This window comes from Pristiophorus japonicus, chromosome 1 (genome assembly GCF_044704955.1).
Source record: "Pristiophorus japonicus isolate sPriJap1 chromosome 1, sPriJap1.hap1, whole genome shotgun sequence".
Lineage (NCBI taxonomy): Eukaryota > Metazoa > Chordata > Chondrichthyes > Pristiophoridae > Pristiophorus > Pristiophorus japonicus.
In genome coordinates this window covers 471,491,468-471,512,523 of record NC_091977.1, presented here as the reverse complement: position 1 = coordinate 471,512,523, position 21,056 = coordinate 471,491,468, and the positions used below count along the sequence as shown (strand labels likewise).

Genomic DNA, 21,056 nt, shown 5'->3' with positions numbered 1-21,056 from the left:
CTCTCCTCCCTCTCCTCTCCCTCCCTCTCTCCTCCCCTCTCCTCCCTCCCCTCCCCTCCCTCTCCCTCCCCCTCCCCTCCCCCTCTCTCCCTCCCCTCCTCCCTCCCTCTCCCTCCCTCCCCCTCCCCTCCTCCCTCCCTCCACCTCCCTCTCCCTCCCTCCACCTCCCCTCCCTCCCTCCCCCTCCCCTCTCCCTCCCTCCCCCCTCCCCTCCCTCCCTCCCTCCCCTCTCCCTCCCTCCCCTCCCTCTCCCCTCCCCCCTCTCCCTCCCTCCCCCTCTCCCTCTCCTCCCCCTCCCCTCTCCCTCCCTCCCCTCCCTCCCTCCTCCCCCTCCCTCTCCCTCCCCCTCCCCCTCCCTCTCCCCTCCCTCCCCTCCCTCCCTCCCTCCCCCTCCCCTCTCCCTCCCTCCCCCTCCCCTCTCCCTCCCTCCCCCTCCCCTCTCCCTCCCTCCCCCTCCCCTCTCCCTCCCTCCCCCTCCCCTCTCCCTCCCCTCCCTCCCCTCCCTCCTCCCCTCCCTCCCCTCCCCTCTCCCTCCCTCCCCCTCCCCTCTCCCTCCCTCCCCCTCCCCTCTCCCTCCCTCCCCCTCCCCTCTCCCTCCCTCCCCCTCCCTCTCCCTCCCTCCCCCTCCCCTCTCCCTCCCTCCCCCTCCCCTCTCCCTCCCTCCCCCTCCCCTCCCCCTCCCCTCCCCCTCCCCTCCCCTCCCCTCCCCTCCCCCTCCCCTCTCCCTCCCCCTCCCCTCTCCCTCCCCCTCCCCTCCCCTCTCCCTCCCCCTCCCCTCTCCCTCCCCCTCCCCTCTCCCTCCCTCCCCCTCCCCTCTCCCTCCCTCCCCCTCCCCTCTCCCTCCCTCCCCCTCCCCTCTCCCTCCCTCCCCCTCCCCTCTCTCTCCTTCCCTCCTCTCTCCCCTCTCTCTCCCTCCCCTCTCTCTCCCTCCCCTCTCTCTCCCTCCCCCTCTTCCCCCCCCCCCCCCCCCCCGATACTTGGGATGGAGATCCCCTATTGGTACATAGCCAATAGGGTGGTTCCCAGCCTTGGGGGTCTACCGGGCTTTCTTGCACATTCTCGGTCCAAGGGAACATTTTTCTCTGCCAGATTCTTCATGCTTCCCTCTCCCTCAGCTATTTTACAGTAATGTATGATTCCTACATTACAACAGTGATTAAATTTCAAAAAGTACTTCATTGACTGTAAAGCGCTTTGGGATGTCCTGTGGTCATGGAGGCTGCTATATAAATGCAAGTCTTTTGAACCATTTACAACCCCTCTGGACCCATCTTCTATTTCTATATACGTCTCGTTATCATCTCCATTTGCCTTGCACCATCGTCACTTGTCATTTAATCACTCCTGCACGCCAACTTATCACTTTGTTCTTTTCCTGCCCCCTTTTCACTGGCTCTGTACTTGCTTAAGAGCTGTTCATCTGTAACATCTTCCACTTCTGATGAAAAGTCATCGACCTGAAATGTTAACTCTGTTTTTCTCTTCACAGAGGCTGCCTGACCTGCTGAGTGCTTCCAGCATTTTCTGTTTTTTCTTTTTAATATTCATGCCCATTCTGGTAATTTTATTAATGTGGGAACAGCATGAGGTGTCTGTGGAGAATGAACTAATGGGAGAGGGGATAGTCAGTTAGGTTGACATGCCTCCTGGCATATCACTGAATGGGAAGCTGTCAGAGACACTATCCCTCTGGAGTCAGAATGAGCAGAGAAGGGAAATCCATGGTTAGTGCCAATCAGTTTACAATCAAGAGACTAGAAGTTGTAGTCCCGAGTCCCAGAGAAGGAAGCTAAAAATATAGAACATTGGCTTCCAGTCCTCCAACATCTCCCAATTAAAATTCTCACCCTTGTGTTTAATCCCTTCATAACCTTGCCCCTCCCTATCTCTGTGACCTTCTCTGGCCCTTCAACCTCTCCAGAACTCTCCGTTCCTCCAACTCCGGCCTCTTGCAACCCTTCTCCCTTCGCCCCAGCAACCATGCCTTCAACGGCCTATGTCCCATGCTCTACAATTCACGCTCTAAATTCCTCAGTCTCTCCAACTCCATTCTCATTTAAGACCCTCCTTAAACTACACTTCTTTGATCAAGCTTTTGGTCACCCCTTCTGATATCTCCTTTGGCTTTATTTGAATATGAATTAATTATTTGCTGTGAACTACCTTGGCAGGTTTTTCCACGATAAAGGAGCTATATAAATGCAAGTTTACAGGATTACATAAGATATATGGCACAAAAACAGGCCATTTGGCCCACCCAGTCCATGCCGACGTTTATGCACCCCTCGAGTTCCTCCCGTTTTTCCTCATCTAACTATGTCAGCATAACCCTCTTTAATTCCTTCTCCCTCATAGCCTCCCCTTAAATGCATCTATGCTATTTGTCTCAACTACTCCCTGTGGTAACATGATCTACATTCTCACCACTCTCAAGGTCAAGAAGTTTCTTCTGAATTCCATATTTGATTTCTTGGTGGCTATCTTATATTGGTGGCCTCTAGTTACGATCTTTCCCACAAGTGTAAACACACTCTATCTACTCTATCAAAACCTCTCACAATTTTAAAGACATCACTTGGGTCACCCTTCAGCCCTTTTTTAAGCGAAAAAAGACCCAGCCTGTTCATTCTTTCCTGGCATACCCTCGCATTTCTGGTATCATACTTGTAAATCTTCTCTGCACCCCTCCAGTACCTCTATATCCTTTTTAAATGGAATAACTCCTGCCAACGACCAGAAGGCGCGCAGAAGTATACTACGCATTAATCTGGAACCGAAAGCTTCTTTTTTTTTTCCACAGAGCATTTTTGACCAGCATTTTCCGCACAGCCCTCTCTCTCCCAACCCAATCCCTCCTGACATTTTTCCTGCTCCCACCTGGTATTTTTTCTGCTCTCTCTCAGCCTTTTTTAACTCCGGAGTTCGAATGTTAATTGCTCACCGTAACCCAACACAGCTTTACTCACACTCCAACACAGCATTCCACAACTGCTGAATAAAGCTTTGAACCCCATACTCACCGAACAGTGTTGCACAACCACTATGACGGTTTCTGACATGGAATTATAGCCATCCACACCAACTTCTGGTGACAGATCTTTTGTAATTTTATAAAGCCATCATTTCAATTAGCCAGAGTTCTATTGTACCTAAATATAATCAATTAGCATTTATCACTGCTGTCATGCTGACCACCATAATAAATTTGTCTTACAACAGCTGCAATTTTGCCATTAGGATAAAATTTGCAGTGTGGTTTTTGCATTTCTTTTAAAGAGTAAGGACAGATAGACATTCCAGCTGATTTCAAAAATGTCATAGCCTATGTTTTCTGTTTACTGGTTCCGACTTATCTTCCATGTGTTCCCAATGTTTTCTGTTTTTATGTCAGATTTCCGACACTTGTAGTTTTCCTTTCCATTTTACTGTGGAAAAATTTGGAACTGGAGGTTCATCATTGAACCCTCCTCTTAAATAGATTCAGTTTAACATACTGTGTTATATTTTTCAGCTCCCCTTCAATCCCATCTGAAGAAACTTCCAAAGAGGACGATGATTTAAGTGATCTTATTGAAGATATTTTTCATGATGATCCAAGTGCATCAGATCCTTCTGTAAGTTGTATAAAATGTGTTTAATGAAAACTCACTTATAGTATTGTCCAAGAAAAACTCTGACACTATTTTGTATGTGTTATAATGATCTTGTAGAACTGTCTAAGAAAGATGATTCCCATTCAGTTTGAATATATGTTGTACAGAAATTATTTTATAATCTTCTACATCTACCCAGTCTAAATCTATACAGTGCTTTGATTTATGTTTTGATTTCTGAAATATAATTGGGGTATTTTTCTGCCTTTCAATTTCTGGCAGAAGCTCTACCTGCCAGGAGTGCATATCAGAAATTCAGGAAGCCTTGAAGCATGTTTTTCCCATATGCATTCTAGACCAGTGAGACGCCTTACTGGAACGCAACGTCCGAAAAAGACCCCTAAATTGATCTGATATACAATAAGCGAGCACATTGCCATTTAACCTCTGGTACTTTTACTTTGAGTTCAGACAAGACTGAAAGAAAACCTTCTCTTTCTGCTGGCTGTCAAGTTCAACCATGAAGTGAGTTTGGGCAGCCTCAAATTAGATCCAAGTCGATATGGATCCACAGCATTAATTAGCAATATCATACGAAGATGCCATGTGTGAGAAATTCATCTCCAAACTGAACCTAGTTCATACTTCAGCACAGTTTATACTTGCCCTCTTCTTGCAAATATAACTAGTTTTATAATGTTCAACCTGAGAGGATGCCCTTTTCTTATGGGAAGCTTGACTACATTACAATTTTCATTTCAAGGAAGTTACCAATGCAGTAAGATATGAACTGGCTTGCTAGCACATAACCGCATGTGCAGCTGATTTTGGCGAGAAATTGATGTCCTTATCGCCACCTGGTAACGCCACCGATGCATGAAAAAATGGCGGCTGCTGCTCTTGCGCCAGCTGGAGGCGGTCCTGATGGCAGTCGCCATGTTGTTTGTCCCCTTTGCACTGACAGTAATCTTCAGCGCCCTGAAAAAAAAATGGAGGCATAGTGACGTCAAGTCAGCGTTACCTACAAAAACATCGACCTTAGCACTCAAGTCAGCGCTGGGTCCTAAGCATGCCAGGTTAACCTGGCGTGCAAGCAGGCTGATAAATGCTGTCAGGGCCGATATCTGCAGCTGTTAAAGGGACACAGACTCAATTGGATAAGTTTGAAAGGAAGAGTTTGGACTGTTTTTAAAAAACATTTTATTGAATTGGTGGCTTGCTGCAACAGACATGAAACGTTTTTTTAAAATTTTTTGGGAGTGCTGCTGGACGCTTACAAGGGCTCGACTGCTAAGTGAATGCCTTTGAGAAGACAGAACATGTTGCAAATACTCAGCAGGTCACGCAGCATCCGTGGAATTCACGTATCAGGTCGACATGCTGCCTGACCAACTGAATATTTGCAGCATTTTATGCTGTCATTTCACATTTACAGCATCCGCTTGCAGAGGGAATATGCCGAAGAGGAGCAATCAGTTGGAAAGATGCATCCCAGACAGCCTCTTTGTGGCCAGCATATCCGGGATGGAATCATCCGCCTGCGGTCCCACTGGCTGGGCAGGATGCATTTCTTGGGTGTGTGAAATGAGGAAGGCGCAAGGGTGGATTTGTACTGACAGAAGAACAGGAAGCCTATGGTGCGTGCCAGAAGGAGGATAACGTACGAGGATTCCCGCTTCTTTTATCCTTTCAGCCAAGCCCCTGCCAAGAATGGCCTGCACCATTTCCTCCAAGGGGATGAGGTGATGCTAAGAATGGGAGATGTGTCTCGTCATGGAACCTTGGCCTTTATTGCAAAGGGGATGGAGTATAAAAGCAGGGAAGTCTTGCTACAGTTGTACAGGGTATTGGTGAGGCCACACCTGGAACACTGCAGTTTTGGATTTCCATATTTACGAAAGGATATACTTGCTTTGGAGGCAGTTCAGAGAAGGTTCACAAGGTTGATTTCCAGAGATGAGGGGGTTGACTTATGAGGAACGGTTGAGTTGGTTTGGCCTCTACTCATTGGGGTTCAGAAGAAAGAGGTGATCTTATCGAAACGTATAAGATTATGAGGGGGCTTGACAAGGTGGATGCAGAGAGGATGTTTCCACCATAGGGGAGACTAGAACTAGAGGACATAATCTTAAATAAGGGGCCGCCCATTTAAAACTGAGATGAGAAATTTCTTCTCTGAGGGTTGTGGATCTGTGGAATTCGCTGCCTCAGAGAGCTGTGGAAGCTGGGACATTGAATAAATTTAAGACAGAAATACACAGTTTCTTAAACGATAAGGGAATAAGGGGTTATGGAAAGTGGGCAGGGAAGTGGAGCTGAGTCCATGATCGGATCAGCCATGATCATATTAAATGACAGAGCAGGCTCGAGGGACCGTATGGCCTACTCCTGCTGCTATTTCTTATGTTCTTATGTTCTTATGTCATTGGTGCAGATTGTTGGTAGATGAGTGAGTGGCGGTCCTGCATTGAGCAGTGTGTGAGGCTAGTGGTTCAGTTGGTAGATGACGTCTTTTGGAGATGCATTCATTGACCTTGACGAAGCTTCTTTGGGCAATGAAGCCAGGTAGTGGGGTGACACTGCTGGTAGTGACGGCTTTGGTAATGTACTCCTGCATTGTTCTTTCTGGAGGGCCTCCTGGCCCCTGTGGGCAGAGGGTCAGTCTTGCAGTGTTGACCCTCTGCACAAAGTTGGAGTGCTGCGTGCGAGACCCTAGGTGGCCCTTCCCTGGCTTGCTGAGCCATTTGTTGTCGTGCTGAGGCAGTTTTCCCATTTGTTGAGTTTAGAACATAAGAAATAGGAGCAGGAGTAGGCCATTCGGCCCTTGAACCTGCTCTGCCATTCAATAAGATCGTGGCTGATTTTCCACCTCAACTCCACTTTCCTGCACTAACCCCATATCCCTTGATTCCCTTGATATCCAAAACTCTATTGGTCTCTGTCTTGAATATGCTCAACGACTGAGCCTCCACAACCCTCTGGGGTAAAGAATTCTGAAAATTCACCACACTCTGAAGAAACTTCTCATCTCAATCCTAAATGGCCGACCTCTTATTCTGAGACTGAGACCCCTGGTTCTAGACACCCCAGCCAAGGGAAACATCCTCCCTGCATCTAGTCTGTCAAGCCCTGTAAGAATTTTATATGTTTCAATGAGATCACCTCTCATTCTTAACTCTAGAGAATATAGGTCTAGTTACTCAATCAAGGAAGGTAATTCAGCTTTAAATGCTGAATATTGACATTTGGAACTTTTTTAAAATATTGATTATTTGTTAAAAGACAGAAAAGGGCTGAAAAATGTATTGAATCAGTGCATTTTATTTTCCCTTGCATCAATGTGAATGGCCCTTTAAATTTCAGAGCCTCCCACTGCCCACAATGCATTGCGAGCTTCATAGCCTTGCACACAGACGCGAGGGGAAGCAACAATGCTGCACCAGCAGAACAAGTTGGTCCTAGAAAGCTCGTGCAATGCCACCATGACAGCATTGCATCTAAGGTTAGCGCTGAGCCCCCCCCCCCCCCCCACATCAATCTACCTCATTTAACGCAGCGGCCATTAACGGTAGTTGGCAAGGACACCGACTGCTTTCCGGTCTAGAGCAAATTTTTCTCCCTTTGTGTTAACATAACTGCTTGGCTGATTATAGTCAACTTATCTTTACATGAATCTTGCATTTAAGGGGAAGCTAGATAAGCATATGAGGGAGCAATAAATAGGTGGTTATAGCTGATCAGTTGTGCCGAATGGCCTGTTTCTGTGCTGTACATTCTTTGTAATTAATAAAATACCATGCACAGTTTCTATTCTGTTGTGCTGTTGAAAATTAGTATTAATGTTAGCTGACATTGTTAACGGTTCTCTATCCTCAGGTACTGTCCCCCTCTCCCTCAAATCTGGCGTCATCGCCCCTCTCCTTTTTTAAAAAAAAACAACCCTCGACCCCTCCGTCCTTGCAAACTACTACTCCAACTCCAACCTCCCTTTCCTCTCAAGTCCTTGAATGTGTTATCACCTCCCAAATCCTTCCTGCAATTCCATGTTTGAATCCCTCCAATCCGGTTTCCTTGCCTGCCACAGTACTGACATGACTCTCATCAAAGTCACAAATAACATCCTTTGTGATTGACCACTCTATCCTTTTCCAATACCTCTCCACTGTCGTCCAGCTGGGTGGGACTGCACTTGCCTGGTTCCATTCGTATCTATCTAATCGTAGCCAGATAATCAACTGCAACGGCTTCTCTTTGGCTGGGTCACTGAATATATTTAAGGTGGAGATAGACAGATTTTTGAATGATAAGGGAGTCAAGGGTTATGGGGAGCAGGCAGGAAAGTGGAGTTGAGGCCAAGATCAGATCAGCCATGACAATTGAATGGCGGAGCAGGCTCAAGGGGCCAAATAGCCTACTCCTGCTCCTATTTCTTATTTTCTCTTCCTGCCCCCACATTGTTATCTCTGGTGTCCCCCAAGGATCTATCCTTGGCTCCCTCCTATTTCTCATCTACATGATGCCCCTTGGCGACATCATCTGAAAACGCAGCGTCAGTTTTCATATGTACGCTGATGACACCCAATTCTACCTCACTACCCCTCCACAGTCTCTAAATGGTCAGACTGCTTGTCCGACATCCAGTTATGGATGAGCAAATATTTTCAGCAATTGAATATTGGGAAGACCGAGGACATTGTTTTCGGTCCCTGCCACTGACTCCATCCCTCTCCCCAACTTCTGTCTGAGGCTGAACCAGACTGTTCACAACCTTGGTGTCATATTTGACCCTGAAATGAGCTTTCGACCACACATCCGCAGCATAATTAAGACCCCCTATTTCCACTTCTGTAACATCGCCCGTCTCCGCTCTTGCCTCACCTCATCTGCTGCTGAAGCCCTCGTCCATGCCTTTGTTACCTCTAGACTTGACTATTCCAACGCACTCCTGGCTGGCTTCCCACATTCTATCCTACGTAAACTAGCGGTGATCCAAAACTCGGCTGCCCGTGTCCTAACTCACAGCAAGTCCTGCTCACCCATCACTTCTGTGCTCACTGACCTACATTGGCTTCCAGTTAAGTACGCCTCAATTTCAAAATTCTCATCCTTATTTTCAAATCCATCCATGGCCTTGCCCCTCCCTATATGTGTAATCTCTTCCAGCCCCACAACCCCCCCGAGATGTCTGTGCTCCTCTAATTCTTCCCTCTTGAGCATCCCTGATTATGACTACTCAACCATTGGTGGCTTGCCTTCTGTTGCCTCGGCCCCAAGCTCGAACTCCCAGCCTAAACCTCTCTGCCTTTCTTCCTTCAAGACGCTCCTTAAAACATACCTCTTTGATCAAGCTTTTGGTCACCTAATTTCTACTTATGCAGCTTGGTGTCAAATTTTTTATCTCATAATACTCCAGTGAAGCGCCTTTGGACGTTTCACTATGTTAAAGGCGCTATATACATACAAGTTGTTGTTGTTAATAGCATGATAGCTAAAAGAAAATTGCAGTTGCACAGAATTTCACTGTCCTGGCCCTGAGGAGAGGGCTATGCAGCTGAGGGAATTCATGTTCATACAGTATGACAGCCATTATAGTTCACTAAATTGTTCATTGCATGGGCCTTGGTCAAGCAATATTTAGAAGACCTTTCTAAAAGTGCAGGGTGGGTTGTGTAGCCATTCCCCTACAAGCAAGATGTAAGCACACAAAATGTTTTTGTCAGCTAAAATTAACCCATTCATCAGCACACACAAATGTTGAGCACGAGTAATTTTTTTTGCATCATGCAGCAGATGATTGTAATAAAAATATATTCAAAGGCCCATATCTGTAAAAATAATAGTTCAATTTACAATCTGAGTATTCCTACTGCACTTTTAAAGTCATTAAATACCAAACCTTTACATGCCCAGACATACTTGTTCTCCTGGAACCATCCTCACCCATGTGGTGACACTCTATTTTACAAATGTTCTCGATTTCGACCTTTCTTTAAATAAGTCAGATGCTTTATAAAAAGAAAAAATGATCGATTCTGTGTTGTTGAAAGTTTTATTTTCATTAGTTGACGTGCTACTCATTACCCTCTTATTACAGATGTCAAGTCTAAGAGCAATAGCAGGTCACAGGGCTATTTCTCGGTCCAAGGGTAGAAAGTAAGTTCAAGAAATATGTTCTTTATACAATTTTGAAGTTGGTCACTACAGCTGGCTATAACTGAAATTCATATAGATGTGAAGTTTTACTCATTTCGTTTTCATTTTTAAAGTTCTGTTCAGTTGTATAAAATGATTAAAAAGTATAAATTGACCTGTAACTTGTTTGTCTCAACCTGTTTTGTATTTTATGTTACTTTTGTCTTTTCTTCTACTTTCTTGTACTAAATGGACTAAAATTACATCTAAGAAAAATTTGATGCATATTTGCTGCATTTTGGAAGTTTACCCTACCAGTAATTTCTCCAGCCATTAAAATTAATGGTTAAATAGTTGCAGCCAGCACGTCAAAATTTACAATACAACTCCCACCAGTAGTGTGGCCTTGTAAAATTAGCCATATCGTCACATACAACTGGGAGGGAATACAAGACAATAGGTGATCAAGGACTTCAGATAATATTACAGCTCACTAGAACAAACTATCATCTGAACCAGAAATGTTTATCTTAATTTTTTCACTCCTCTGCTAACGGCACAGACTCTTGCAAAAGTACAGTTCCAGAGATACTAGTAGTTTTCTGCTGTTTGATTTAAGTGGCCAATCATGTTTGCTTGTTGGTTAAAACTTAATTGATAATTGATGCCATCACAATTAGGAGATGGTATGTAGCCCCTTTTTAAAAGGGCACAACCCATTAACTGTTAATTAAACAGAAAACTTTGAAAGGAACCTTAACAACTTAAATTAAAATTTTGATTTGGGTAGTGATTAAGCACTCCAGTCCCTCCAGCAGCCACCGGTCACGGAAGATCTCAAGCGTGCCAGTGGACACGCGTGTTCCATCTCCAGGGTTAGAACATAACCGCGGAAGAGAGGCAAGCAGTTGGGCCGAACAACCCCTTCGACTGCTCGTTGTCTGGACCTGTTAATGGCCACCTTGGCCAGGTCCTGGAGCAGTCCTCCGGCTTCCCCGCTCCCCTGCGCATGGGACTGCAGGGCAACCAAAGATTTAGGAGCAGCCCTTTCAAATATTGGAAGAGGGGCTGCAATCTCTCGCACAGTACATATTAAATGGAAAACCGACTCCTCCAGGCCGCAGAAATTACTTAAAAACTTGTTGCACAGAGCAGTCCCGTACAGTACCCTCCACACCAAATCCCCAAAGATAAGGAGAGGACTCCTGCATAGTGAGCCCTCCACTGAGGACCCCTGCCACCACCGGACTGCAAGATGGTACGCAAAGGCATGTCCAAATGGCAGACAAAGACAAGAGTGTGCAGAACCAGCCCATACAGTGCAATGGCACGGAGGGAATTTCCGAGAGACTGCTCAAGGTGTGAGGTGCCGGCTCCTGAGGGAGGTTTGCCATTCATGTCTAGTGAGCCTAAACAGTGAGTTATACAAGGATTAGAACCAAGACTAATTCTGCCTGATGTCTACACAAGCATACATTTCCATCGAGGTCACTAAATAGCAGCCAGGAATGTGACCCCCCTCGCTTACTGTTCTTTCCCGAACCCAGGGGCACTGAGGCAAATTGTAGCTCCTAAATGCTGCTCCAATAAGTTCAGCTAACTCAGCACAGACCAGAGAATGAACCTGTAGCCTTCTGCTCTATACTAATTAGATCATTGGAGGGAGCTGGGGCCATTAATTTGGACTAACTTTACTCAAATCATTCTGGTTATAAATATTTGTAATGTATACTGTTTCCATTCTAGGGATAAGTTGCTGTTGGTACAGAGACTACCACTGCACTCCAGCTGCAAGATGATGTAACTACATCAGGTTTATTGAGAAAGCAATCTATACTTAGTGTTGGGAAATCCTATGTCCAGTAACTAATTAATTAGATAATAATGGGTAAGCCCCAAACCAACAAGTTTATCAATAGCTCCTGACAATCATCTAATGACATGACATATGACTTCAGAATGCCTCCGACAGTGCAGCACTCCCTCAGCTCTGCACTGGAGTGTCGACCTAGATTTTTTTATGTGCTCAAGTTCCTGGAGTGGGACTTGAACCCACAACCTTCTGACGCAGAGGCGTGTGCTACCCACTGAGCGATGGCTGACACTTGAGTCCTTTCTTATTCCTCAATTCTATCCATTGTCTTCACTGATTGCTTTCCCTTATTTATACCCTCTCTTACTAAAGTTGTAATAGTATTTTAATCAATAAGGCTAACCCTCCTCCTCTTTCAGTATTCCTATCCTTTCTAAAAACCTTATAACCTGGAATATTTAATTCCTAATCCTAACCAGCTTGCAGCCATGTCTCAGTAATGGCCACCAAGTCATACCCTCAAAGCTGTATCTGAGCCTCTAATTCTCTGAATTTCTTTCTTATACTCCATGTGTTAGTATATAAAACTCTCATTGGGACAAGAGACCCTAACCTGTCCTTCTGCCTTGATGCTGTCTTTCTGACACCATTTAAATGAACACATTTCTTATTTGTCACTTCTGCTGTAACTGCTTTAGTTATTTTAGTATTCCCTTCACCTGGAGTATCTATATCACCTGTGACCTGAACTCTGCTCTTATCCCTTTTTTTGATCTTTAAACTATAATTTGTACTATTGATTCTGACTGATGAGCTCTCCAATCACCCATTTATGAGTTTAAAGTCCTTTTTACCACCCTATTTATCCTTTTAGCTAGGATATTGGTCCCAGTCTGGTTCAGGTGTAGCCCGTCCCAACGATACAGCTCCCTCCCTGTCCCAGTACTGGTGCAAGCATCCCATGAAATACGACCCTCCTTCTTGCATCACTCCTTTAGCCACATGTTTATCTTCCTTATCTGTTTATCCTTGTGCCAATTAGCACATGGCACAGGTAATAATCCTGAGATTACCACCCTTAAAGTCCTGTTTTTTAATTTAACTCCTAACTTCTGTTACTCCCTCAGCAGGACCTCCTCCCTTTCCTTCCCTACATCATTGGTCCAGACATAGACCACGACAACTGGATCTTCCCTCTCCCTTTCCAAATTCCTTTCCAGTCGTTTTGAGATATCCATTACCCTGTCACCAGGTAGGCAACACACCCTTCGGGACTCCTGATTGTGGCTGCAGAGGATGCTATCTATCCCCTAATTATTTAATCCCCTTTTACTACTATATTTATATTCTGCTCCTCCCCCCTTTGCACAGCCCTCTGATCCATGATGCCTAAGTCAGCATTGTGGCTGTCATCCCTGCTGTCTTTCTCCTTATCCTAACAGGTATCAAGTATATTGTACCAGTGGGGCCTCCCCTCGGATCCCCCGACCCTGCTGACAGACAGTCACGCGCTTCCCTTCCTGCACCTGTGCTTTCCTTTGAGGTGTGACTATACACTGGAGAAAACTTTTCAGAAATTCCAACCCCTTCCTTATGTTTCCGAGTGTCTCTAATTCGCACTTCAACTCAAGACTCTGCGCTAGAGTATCTCATTTCCTGCAGATGTGGCAATCCAAGACCGTTTTGCTGTCCACAAACTCCCACACAACAGAAGGGTACTAATGGAAAAGTCTTTGCCAAAGTTATTGATAATTGGGCATATAATAACAACAACTTTTATTTATATAGCACCTTTATCATGGTAAAACTTCCAGAGGCACTTCACAGGAGTGCTATAAAGCAAAATTTGACACCGAGCCATATAAGGAGAAATTAGGGCAGAGAGTTAGGTTTTAAAGAGCATCTTAAAAGAGGAAGGAGAGGTAGTGAGACAGAGAGGTTTAGGGAGGGAACTCCAGAGCTTAGAGCCTAAGCAGCTGAAGGCATGACCACGAATGGTTGAGCAATTAAAATAGGGATGCTCAAGAGGCCAATATTAGAGAAGTGTAGATATCTCTGGGTGGGGGGACAGGGGGTGCTGGAGGAGATTAGATATAGGGAGGGGCAAAGCCAATAAGGGATTTGAAAGCAAGGATGAGAATTTTAAAATCAAGACGTTGCTTAACCAGGAGCCAATGTAGGTCAGCGAACACAGCGATGGTTGAACGGGACTTGGTGCAAGTTAGGACACAGGCAGACAAGTTTTAGATGACCTCAAGTTTAGGTAGGTTAGAGCCTGGAAGGACAGCCAGGAGTGCGTTGGAGTAGTCAAGTCTAAAGGTAACAAAGGCATGGATGAGGGCTTCAGCAGCAGATGAGCTGAGGCAGGAGCGAAGACGGGCGATGTTACTAAGGTGGAAAAAGGCAGTCTTGGTTATGAAATGGATATGTGGTCAGAAGCTCATTTCAGGTTCACATATGACACCAAGGTTGCCAACAGTCTGGTCAGCCTCAGACAGATGCCAGGGAGAGGGATGAAGTCAGTGGCTCGGGGACGCAGTTTGTGGCAGGGAATGTAGGCAATGGCTTCGGTCTTCCCAATATTTAGTTGGAGAAAATTTCTGTTCATCCAGTGCTGGATGTTGCACAAAGCAGTCTGACAATTTAGCGACAGTGGGGGAGTCAAGAGACGTGATGGTGAGGGTGTCGTCAGCGTCCATGTGAAAACTGACGCTGTGTTTTCAGATGACGTCGCGAAGGGGCAGTATGTAGATGAGAAATAGGAGAGGGGCAAGGAATCGATCCTTGGAGAACACCAGACGTAACAATTCAGGAGCAGGAAGAGAAGGTTGACTATCCTTTATAAAATAATTAGGTTTGTGTATCGGTTGTCATTAGCTGTTTCTAAAAACTCGTGAACGGTTGTTGACAGTTGTGATAATGAGCCCACCATTTCCTGCGTGCTTTCCCACATTACAACAGTGACAACACTCCAAAAGTAATTAATTGGCTGTAAAGTGCTTTGAGACATGCGGTGGTCGTGAAAGGTGCTGTATAAATGCAAGTCTTTCTTTCTTCACCTCCCCCCAGTATGTCTCCACTTCCAAGGCCATAAGCTCCTCGTTACGTCTTTACTTCTGGTTTTCTTTTCCCTCCTGCCTGTCTCAAAACTTTGTCATTGCTGCTTAGTCATAGCTTTGCATTAACAAACTATTGCAATTGCAGGGACAAGATTGCTATGTTTGTGCTAAGAAGCTGGAAATAGGAAATAGGTTTGTACTGTACTGTACTGAGAGCAAGTGCCAGTGGCAATGGAGGGAAGAAAGGTAAGGGGTAGAAGGGATAATATCTGAAATTTATTTGGAGAATGGAAGGCAGGGTCTTGTGGTTGTGGAATCATATAAAAAGATAAAGATATTGATTTAACACTATTGGTAGGGTGGTCCGCACCCAAGTGTTGACTTGTTTTTGTTCTTCCATTAGACTCCTGGGCTACTGGAGCCTGCTCCACCTTGCCAGTTTTTCATGCTTCTCTTTCTACCTCTTCCCCTTTAGCTATTCACACACTCTTTGAACCCAATTTTACCCCCTCTCCCCCAAATGGGCGAGTGATGGTTGTGGAGGGGTGGGGGGGGGGGGGGGTAGTTAAAATATTGGGATCGAGCAACCTGACACAATCCTGTTTAAGTTTTTACAAACCCAAATCAGGCCATTGACGAGGCTCCCACAAAAGGCAGATGGGGGCCTAATTAACATTCAAAAGTCACGGCCCAATTACATCATCAGTAAAGTAACTATAGATCGGGAGGCCTGCGTTGTCAGCTGCTCTGCAGCAGATCCGAAGCGGGAGCTGCCAATTGTCGAAGGCAAGTGAAGATCAGCTCCTTTTAGCACTCCTTGTGAGCAGGAGGGCTTCCCCCAGGCCTCACAAGGCCCCGCCCAGCCCCATTCACGGTCCAGATCTTCTGCCACGCTCATTCGCAGCCCAGAGCGATTTTTTTTTTCCCCCACTGACCGCTGGGGTCCGTCCCCATGGGTCCCTGGCTGCGGCCTCCTGTCGTTATCTACCGCTCCCATCCGCTGACCCGAGGCAGTCAATCTGGCCGTCTGACAGGCGGGCGTGTGCCAAAAAATATTCAAATGAGTACCTGCCATTAAGATCAGCAGGACTTCAACATCCGTGGCCTTGCTGGGTTCTTCACCCATTACTGGGCTCTCCTGCCTCCATGTTAATATCGGGACCTCTGTGTCATACTTAATCTTTTATTTTTCCCATTATGCCTCTGCTAATATCGTATCGTGTATGTGTTTTGACATGGCTGGTGGGAAATAAAGGTAGGGGTGGTGTGGTTAGTTGCTGGACTTTGTCAACATGCTAGAAGTATGAAGTATATGAAGGGAGCATTTTAGAGGCATTGTACTACATCTGAAGATTGCTTTGTTTTTAGGTGTTGCCCAGTTTATCTCGGTGGTAGTTCTGCACCTCTCGGATTGGGAACAAATACTTCTCTCAGGTAATTTTTTTCACATTTCTTTTTATTAACCCCTAATTGAAGTCCGTGTCAAGACAGAGCATTTTGTGAAGGGAAAGAAAATAAATATGATGCATCTGCTTGTTTGTATATCTATTGTGTAAATTTTAAAAAATCATCTTTTTTTAATACATATATCCACATCCAACGAGACAAAACACTAATCCCAAGCAGATTAGATTATAGTGTTACCTATGTATTTCTTCACATGCAGGCTTGATCCAATGTTTGTATTTTTCTCATACAGGCTGCTGAAACTGCCCTGTTTGATGCTGCACTTTTCTTAGCTCTGCCTGAACACACTGCTAATACACTATAAAAAGAAATATTCATATGAAACCTGTTACTACTTATTGGTGCCCTCATGTGTTTGATAAAGCTGGACTTTTCATTTCTGCTGGCAGTGGGTAAATTCAGGATGAGAAATCCATGGCTAGAGCAAGCCAATTGGAGTGCAATTCAGCTGTTTTGCCTCCTAAATAGCTGGCTTTGTCCTGGAATAGCATTGTTAACTCTAGTATAAATGCCGGACTCAGTACATTACGAAGATGAGTTTGACTCTCCTCCTGTGGCTGAAGACTCCCATCTGCAAGTATAAAGCACTTTATCATATCATCTTTGAGTGTAATGGACCCTTTAACATCAGCCTGAACTACCAGCACAGGGACATCTTATCCCCAGAACAGTACCTTCACTCCTTCACTGGAACATCAGTGTAAATTATGTACTCAAGTCCTGGAGTGAAGCTTGAACTCACAACCCTCTGACAATCACGCTAGGAACTGTCCCCAGCTGACACTAAAGCCCACTTTCCCGACACGTACGTCTGGTGGAAAAAGCTCTACACGGAGCGCACATTTGGAACATTGTTCTTTATAATTTTCGATGGGACCATCTGATTTCCCCAGGTTTCCTCTAAAACTCAGAGTGCCATTGTGTGTGTCAGTGTAACCTGATCAGTGTGACTGAGGGAGTAGTGTTTTATGTCCCTTACTCATGATAGCCCCTATTTAACAAGGGGATGATATGGTTGATATGCTTGGGCTCCAGGATGGAAGGATTAGATCTTGCATTGCTGGTTCCTTGCTCAATTGATTGCTAATCTGAACTATACTATGAGAAGAGCCGAATGCATATTCAGCCTGGCCACTTCCCCTTGAGGAAACATTGAAAAGGCACCACTGAAAGCAGCTCTTTCACAGTTCTGGGACAAAAGGTGAGCCTCACAGGGATTTCCGAGAAATAATTAAGTTAATTTTTTTTTAAATGAAAGATCTAATACAAAATTAATGTGCAGTGTGGTCAGATAGACTGATAGCTTAACTTACTGATTGCGCAGTTCTGCCCTGATTAATTGTAAAAGTTATTTTGTTTGAATAATACATTTTATGAAGACAAGATATTTCCATATGTTTTTTTAATAAACAGAACGTGTGACCAGCTCCGCTGTACTACCTGTGACTTTAGAGTAATTGCACTTGATGATTTTGAATGGAACAAATCATGCGACTACTTCTTTTTTAGGTATGTTTGAACATATGCAGATATAGATCTGACAGTCCAATATGGAATTGAGTACTTTAAAAGGTTTCAGATAAACTCTTACATAATGTTTATTGTTTTCTTTATTGTTAACTTTTATATTGGCCCCAGATTTTGCTGTTAAAATAAAGGTGAGGCTAATGGCACTCGCTGTTATTTATGCACAAATGGTACAGCAACTTCAGGCAAGTGGCAGATGCACTGTTAAACTCAATTATCCAAAAGTTGCTCTGGGTTTTTTGAGGAGGGGGAGATGATGGTAATTTTGAAAAGGAAGAGAGCCATTTATGTCACATAGCATGGGAGCTGGGAAGGGAAGTAGAATGGTCAGCAGTTTAGTGGAATGAAGCCAAGGGAACAAGAGTTGATGAAATGAACTCAGAGCATGGGGGGAGATGGACAAGAAACAAGAGGGAGAGAGAGAGACGGGGGTTCAGGACTTAAGTGGGCGGGGGAATTGACAGGAGGTTGGCCTAGTGGGCAAGGGAAAGAAGGGAAGCAGCTGAACAAATTGTCTCTATCTTGGTAATGAAGAAATCCATGAGCTCCTCACTCTTGCTGGAGGTGAGGATGGAGGTGGCAGGGGAGAGGTTTGAGGAGGTAGGCAGTAGTGGAGAATAAAGCCTGGGATTCTCTTTGCTTTCCAGGATGATTCTAGAGTAGTGAACAGTTTTTGGAGAGCACAAGACCCATTAGCACTTGATGTTGACCAGCCAGATCTGGTGATTGGAGTGAGGTTGAGGGCTGTACCAATGGAATAACTGGGATGAGTGATCTTGAAGGTTTTGCTGGGGATAAAGGCAAGGGAAACTGAAATGAAGGTTGAAATCACAGAGGATGAAGTGTCACAGTGCAGAGGCTGAGGAGGAAAGGAAGAATAATATCTCGGGGAGAAACGTTGAAGGAACGTTATGGATTAGAATTTCAGAGATGAGGGATGGAAAAGGGTGAGGTTCTTGAAGAAGAACGTGCCAAAGGACTAAAGGCTGTGGCTTGGTGATGAGGGCCACACTACCATCATAGCAGCTTGGATAAGACAAGTGGTAGAAAGTATAGTCAAGCAGACTGACTTCATCAAGGTGCTGCTACCCATGGGCCATGTTTCAATTAAAACCAGATGGCAATATGATCATCGATTGTTTCAGCCAAGGAAATCTGCTGAGTTAGAAATACATAACAGGATGCATATGCAAAATGTAATCTTTTTTTCCATCCATCTTCAGGGAAATACTCTCCTTTTAAACTCCCTCAATTAATCCACAAGTTGTCCAGTGAGCAGCTTTGTGGAACATACCAGGAAGGTCTGACAGACAAGGCTCACATTGAATAATGGCTGATTTGGTGATTTACCAGAGTTTGATTATCGCCGGTAGTGTTTTTTGGAGAGTAGGGGAGAAAATTGGCAATAAAATATTGAACTTCTAAGAAGCAAATCCAATCCAAATTATTCTACTAGCTTTAATTGTGAGCAATGAATATAATGTGTTATGTTTAAAATGATGAGCACACCTGCCCTTTTTTTGCTTTCGCCGACAGAAACAACATGCCTGACATAAATAAACTGAAAGTGAAGACGTTAAGTAGGAGAGGTGCACGAGCATATGCCTGCCAGTGCAGCTGGAGGTCCATCCAGGACCTGACCGACCTCAGGGAAGAACAGCAACTTCGATGGGTGTGTGGAAAACATTGAGTGTGAAAGCATACTTGTCTTTTCCATTCACCATTAGAGAGGTATTGTGGGGGCTAGTCCACTGCATTACCTGAAATAATGTCACACTTACAGAATTTTGTTAAATACAAGGCAAGCTGTAGCAATTTAATTCTTGATTTTTCTACAGAAAAAAACATTCCTCGTTGCTGTCCCAATTCAATAATGTGGTTTAATAGATGTATGTGACTAATGCTTTTATTCTAACATTAAACACAATTCATTTTTTCCAAGGTCAAATGTGGAAAACAAAATTAACAGTGGACTTTACCTTGCAATTTCTGTAACGGAAAGCCTATTGACTAGACAAGACCAAAGTGAACCGAGTTTAATATAAAAATCCAAGTGGAAAACATTTAAAATCTGTCAGCCTGGCTATCCCAATGGCGCTAAGATTAATCTCTTCTGGTAGTTACCAGTGCAATCTGCCTTCCTCTATTATGAGTGCATCCATTATGTTCTACCTTAGTAGCTGTAGCTTGTCACTGCGTTCTTCTCAGACTTTATGTTGGTCCCTCCCAATGACTTTGGACAACAGCAAGGGATTATTCTGTAACTTGCTACAAAGTGGAAAATGAAGTTACTTAGATGACAGGAAAAGTAATATTACACTTAGGTTAGAAAAAATACATAGGAAGTATGTCCTTGGGTTCTTAATCCTTTCAGTGTTTACAGAAAAGCTCATATTCTGACAAGTTTTGACTGAAATGAAGATCACCTTTTTCATGGATTGAAGGTTTCATCCAGCTGGGTTTATTCATGTGGATTGCATTCATTGGATATCACACAGCTGTAAAAATGCATTGAATGTCCTGAAAGATTATAGCACAAACCTAAATATGCATTTGTGATTTTTGGGAATTATATTGAAACTTGCATACTCGAGCTTCTGGAATGGCAAGTGCCCCAAGGAAGAAAAAAAACAATTTTAAAGCAATCTTAGGGTCACAATACTTCAGGCAGGAAGAAACCTACTGAGTTTATTTAATGATCTACATTGGAATTTCTAGCATTAAAAAATTTATACACTGGATAAACAAAGGCCAATTACACTTGGGAATTCCAATGTATGTTTGTTATGCTTCGTAGAACAGTTTTTAAAATTCTGTCACTTTTAGGTCCATTTACTGCTGTGACAAGTAATCGGTCAAAAATGTAAATCAAATTTTGGAGTATTGGTAGTGTAACTGCTGTTATGATTTTAAATGTAATATTTGTTCTGTGTAATTGATGTCTATATTGGGCTGAATTAGGTGGGCACTGTAAAATTTAGATCTTAAAGATCTATCCATAATGAAAGTTTCAAGCTTTGTTGAAATTCTAATAAAATATATGCTTTGCATTCTGTGCGCCAAATGTATTTACATTTCATTTTCGAAATCTACCTTGTGTTCACTGGAAGTAGCTAAGTGTTGCTGGCCAATCATCCCATTTCCTATCTTCTTGTTTTCTTGTTTCACTGACTTGCATATCATGTTGGATTAAGGAAAAGCTTCAGGAACGTATTGTCACTCTTTAGGGGAGTTTTCTGGCAGGTTTAATTTCTGGAGCACTCCACTGGTAACTTTTGGTTCAGTGCAGTATGGACTTCTGGGATGCAATTGTTGTCAAGAGTGATACTAATGTTTTGATGTACTTTTAGGGGGAAAACAATGCCATAAAACTATTTTTCAAGACACATTTGGTAACAAAAAATGCTTTCAAGTTGTGTCTACAAAATACTACTGAAAGTTTACTGAAAGTGGCTATGATGCTCA

The 21,056-nt window shown here is 44.1% G+C and overlaps 1 protein-coding gene across 3 annotated transcripts in view; it reads left to right on the top strand.

Annotated features, from left to right (window-relative positions):
• Positions 1-20,647, top strand: part of cfap418 (cilia and flagella associated protein 418) — a 27,139-nt gene extending 6,492 nt beyond the window's left edge. For 2 of the 3 annotated variants that reach the window (XM_070876395.1, XM_070876411.1), the window contains exons 2-6: positions 3,512-3,614; positions 9,688-9,746; positions 15,966-16,031; positions 17,478-17,573; positions 19,128-20,647. In XM_070876395.1, coding sequence (XP_070732496.1) covers positions 3,512-3,614; positions 9,688-9,746; positions 15,966-16,031; positions 17,478-17,573; positions 19,128-19,281 — 478 coding nt within the window. In that variant the 3' untranslated portion in view covers positions 19,282-20,647. The remainder of the gene's footprint in view (positions 1-3,511; positions 3,615-9,687; positions 9,747-15,965; positions 16,032-17,477; positions 17,574-19,127) is intronic. The other variant, XM_070876402.1, reaches the window with a different exon arrangement.
• The last annotated feature ends 409 nt before the right edge of the window (positions 20,648-21,056 follow it).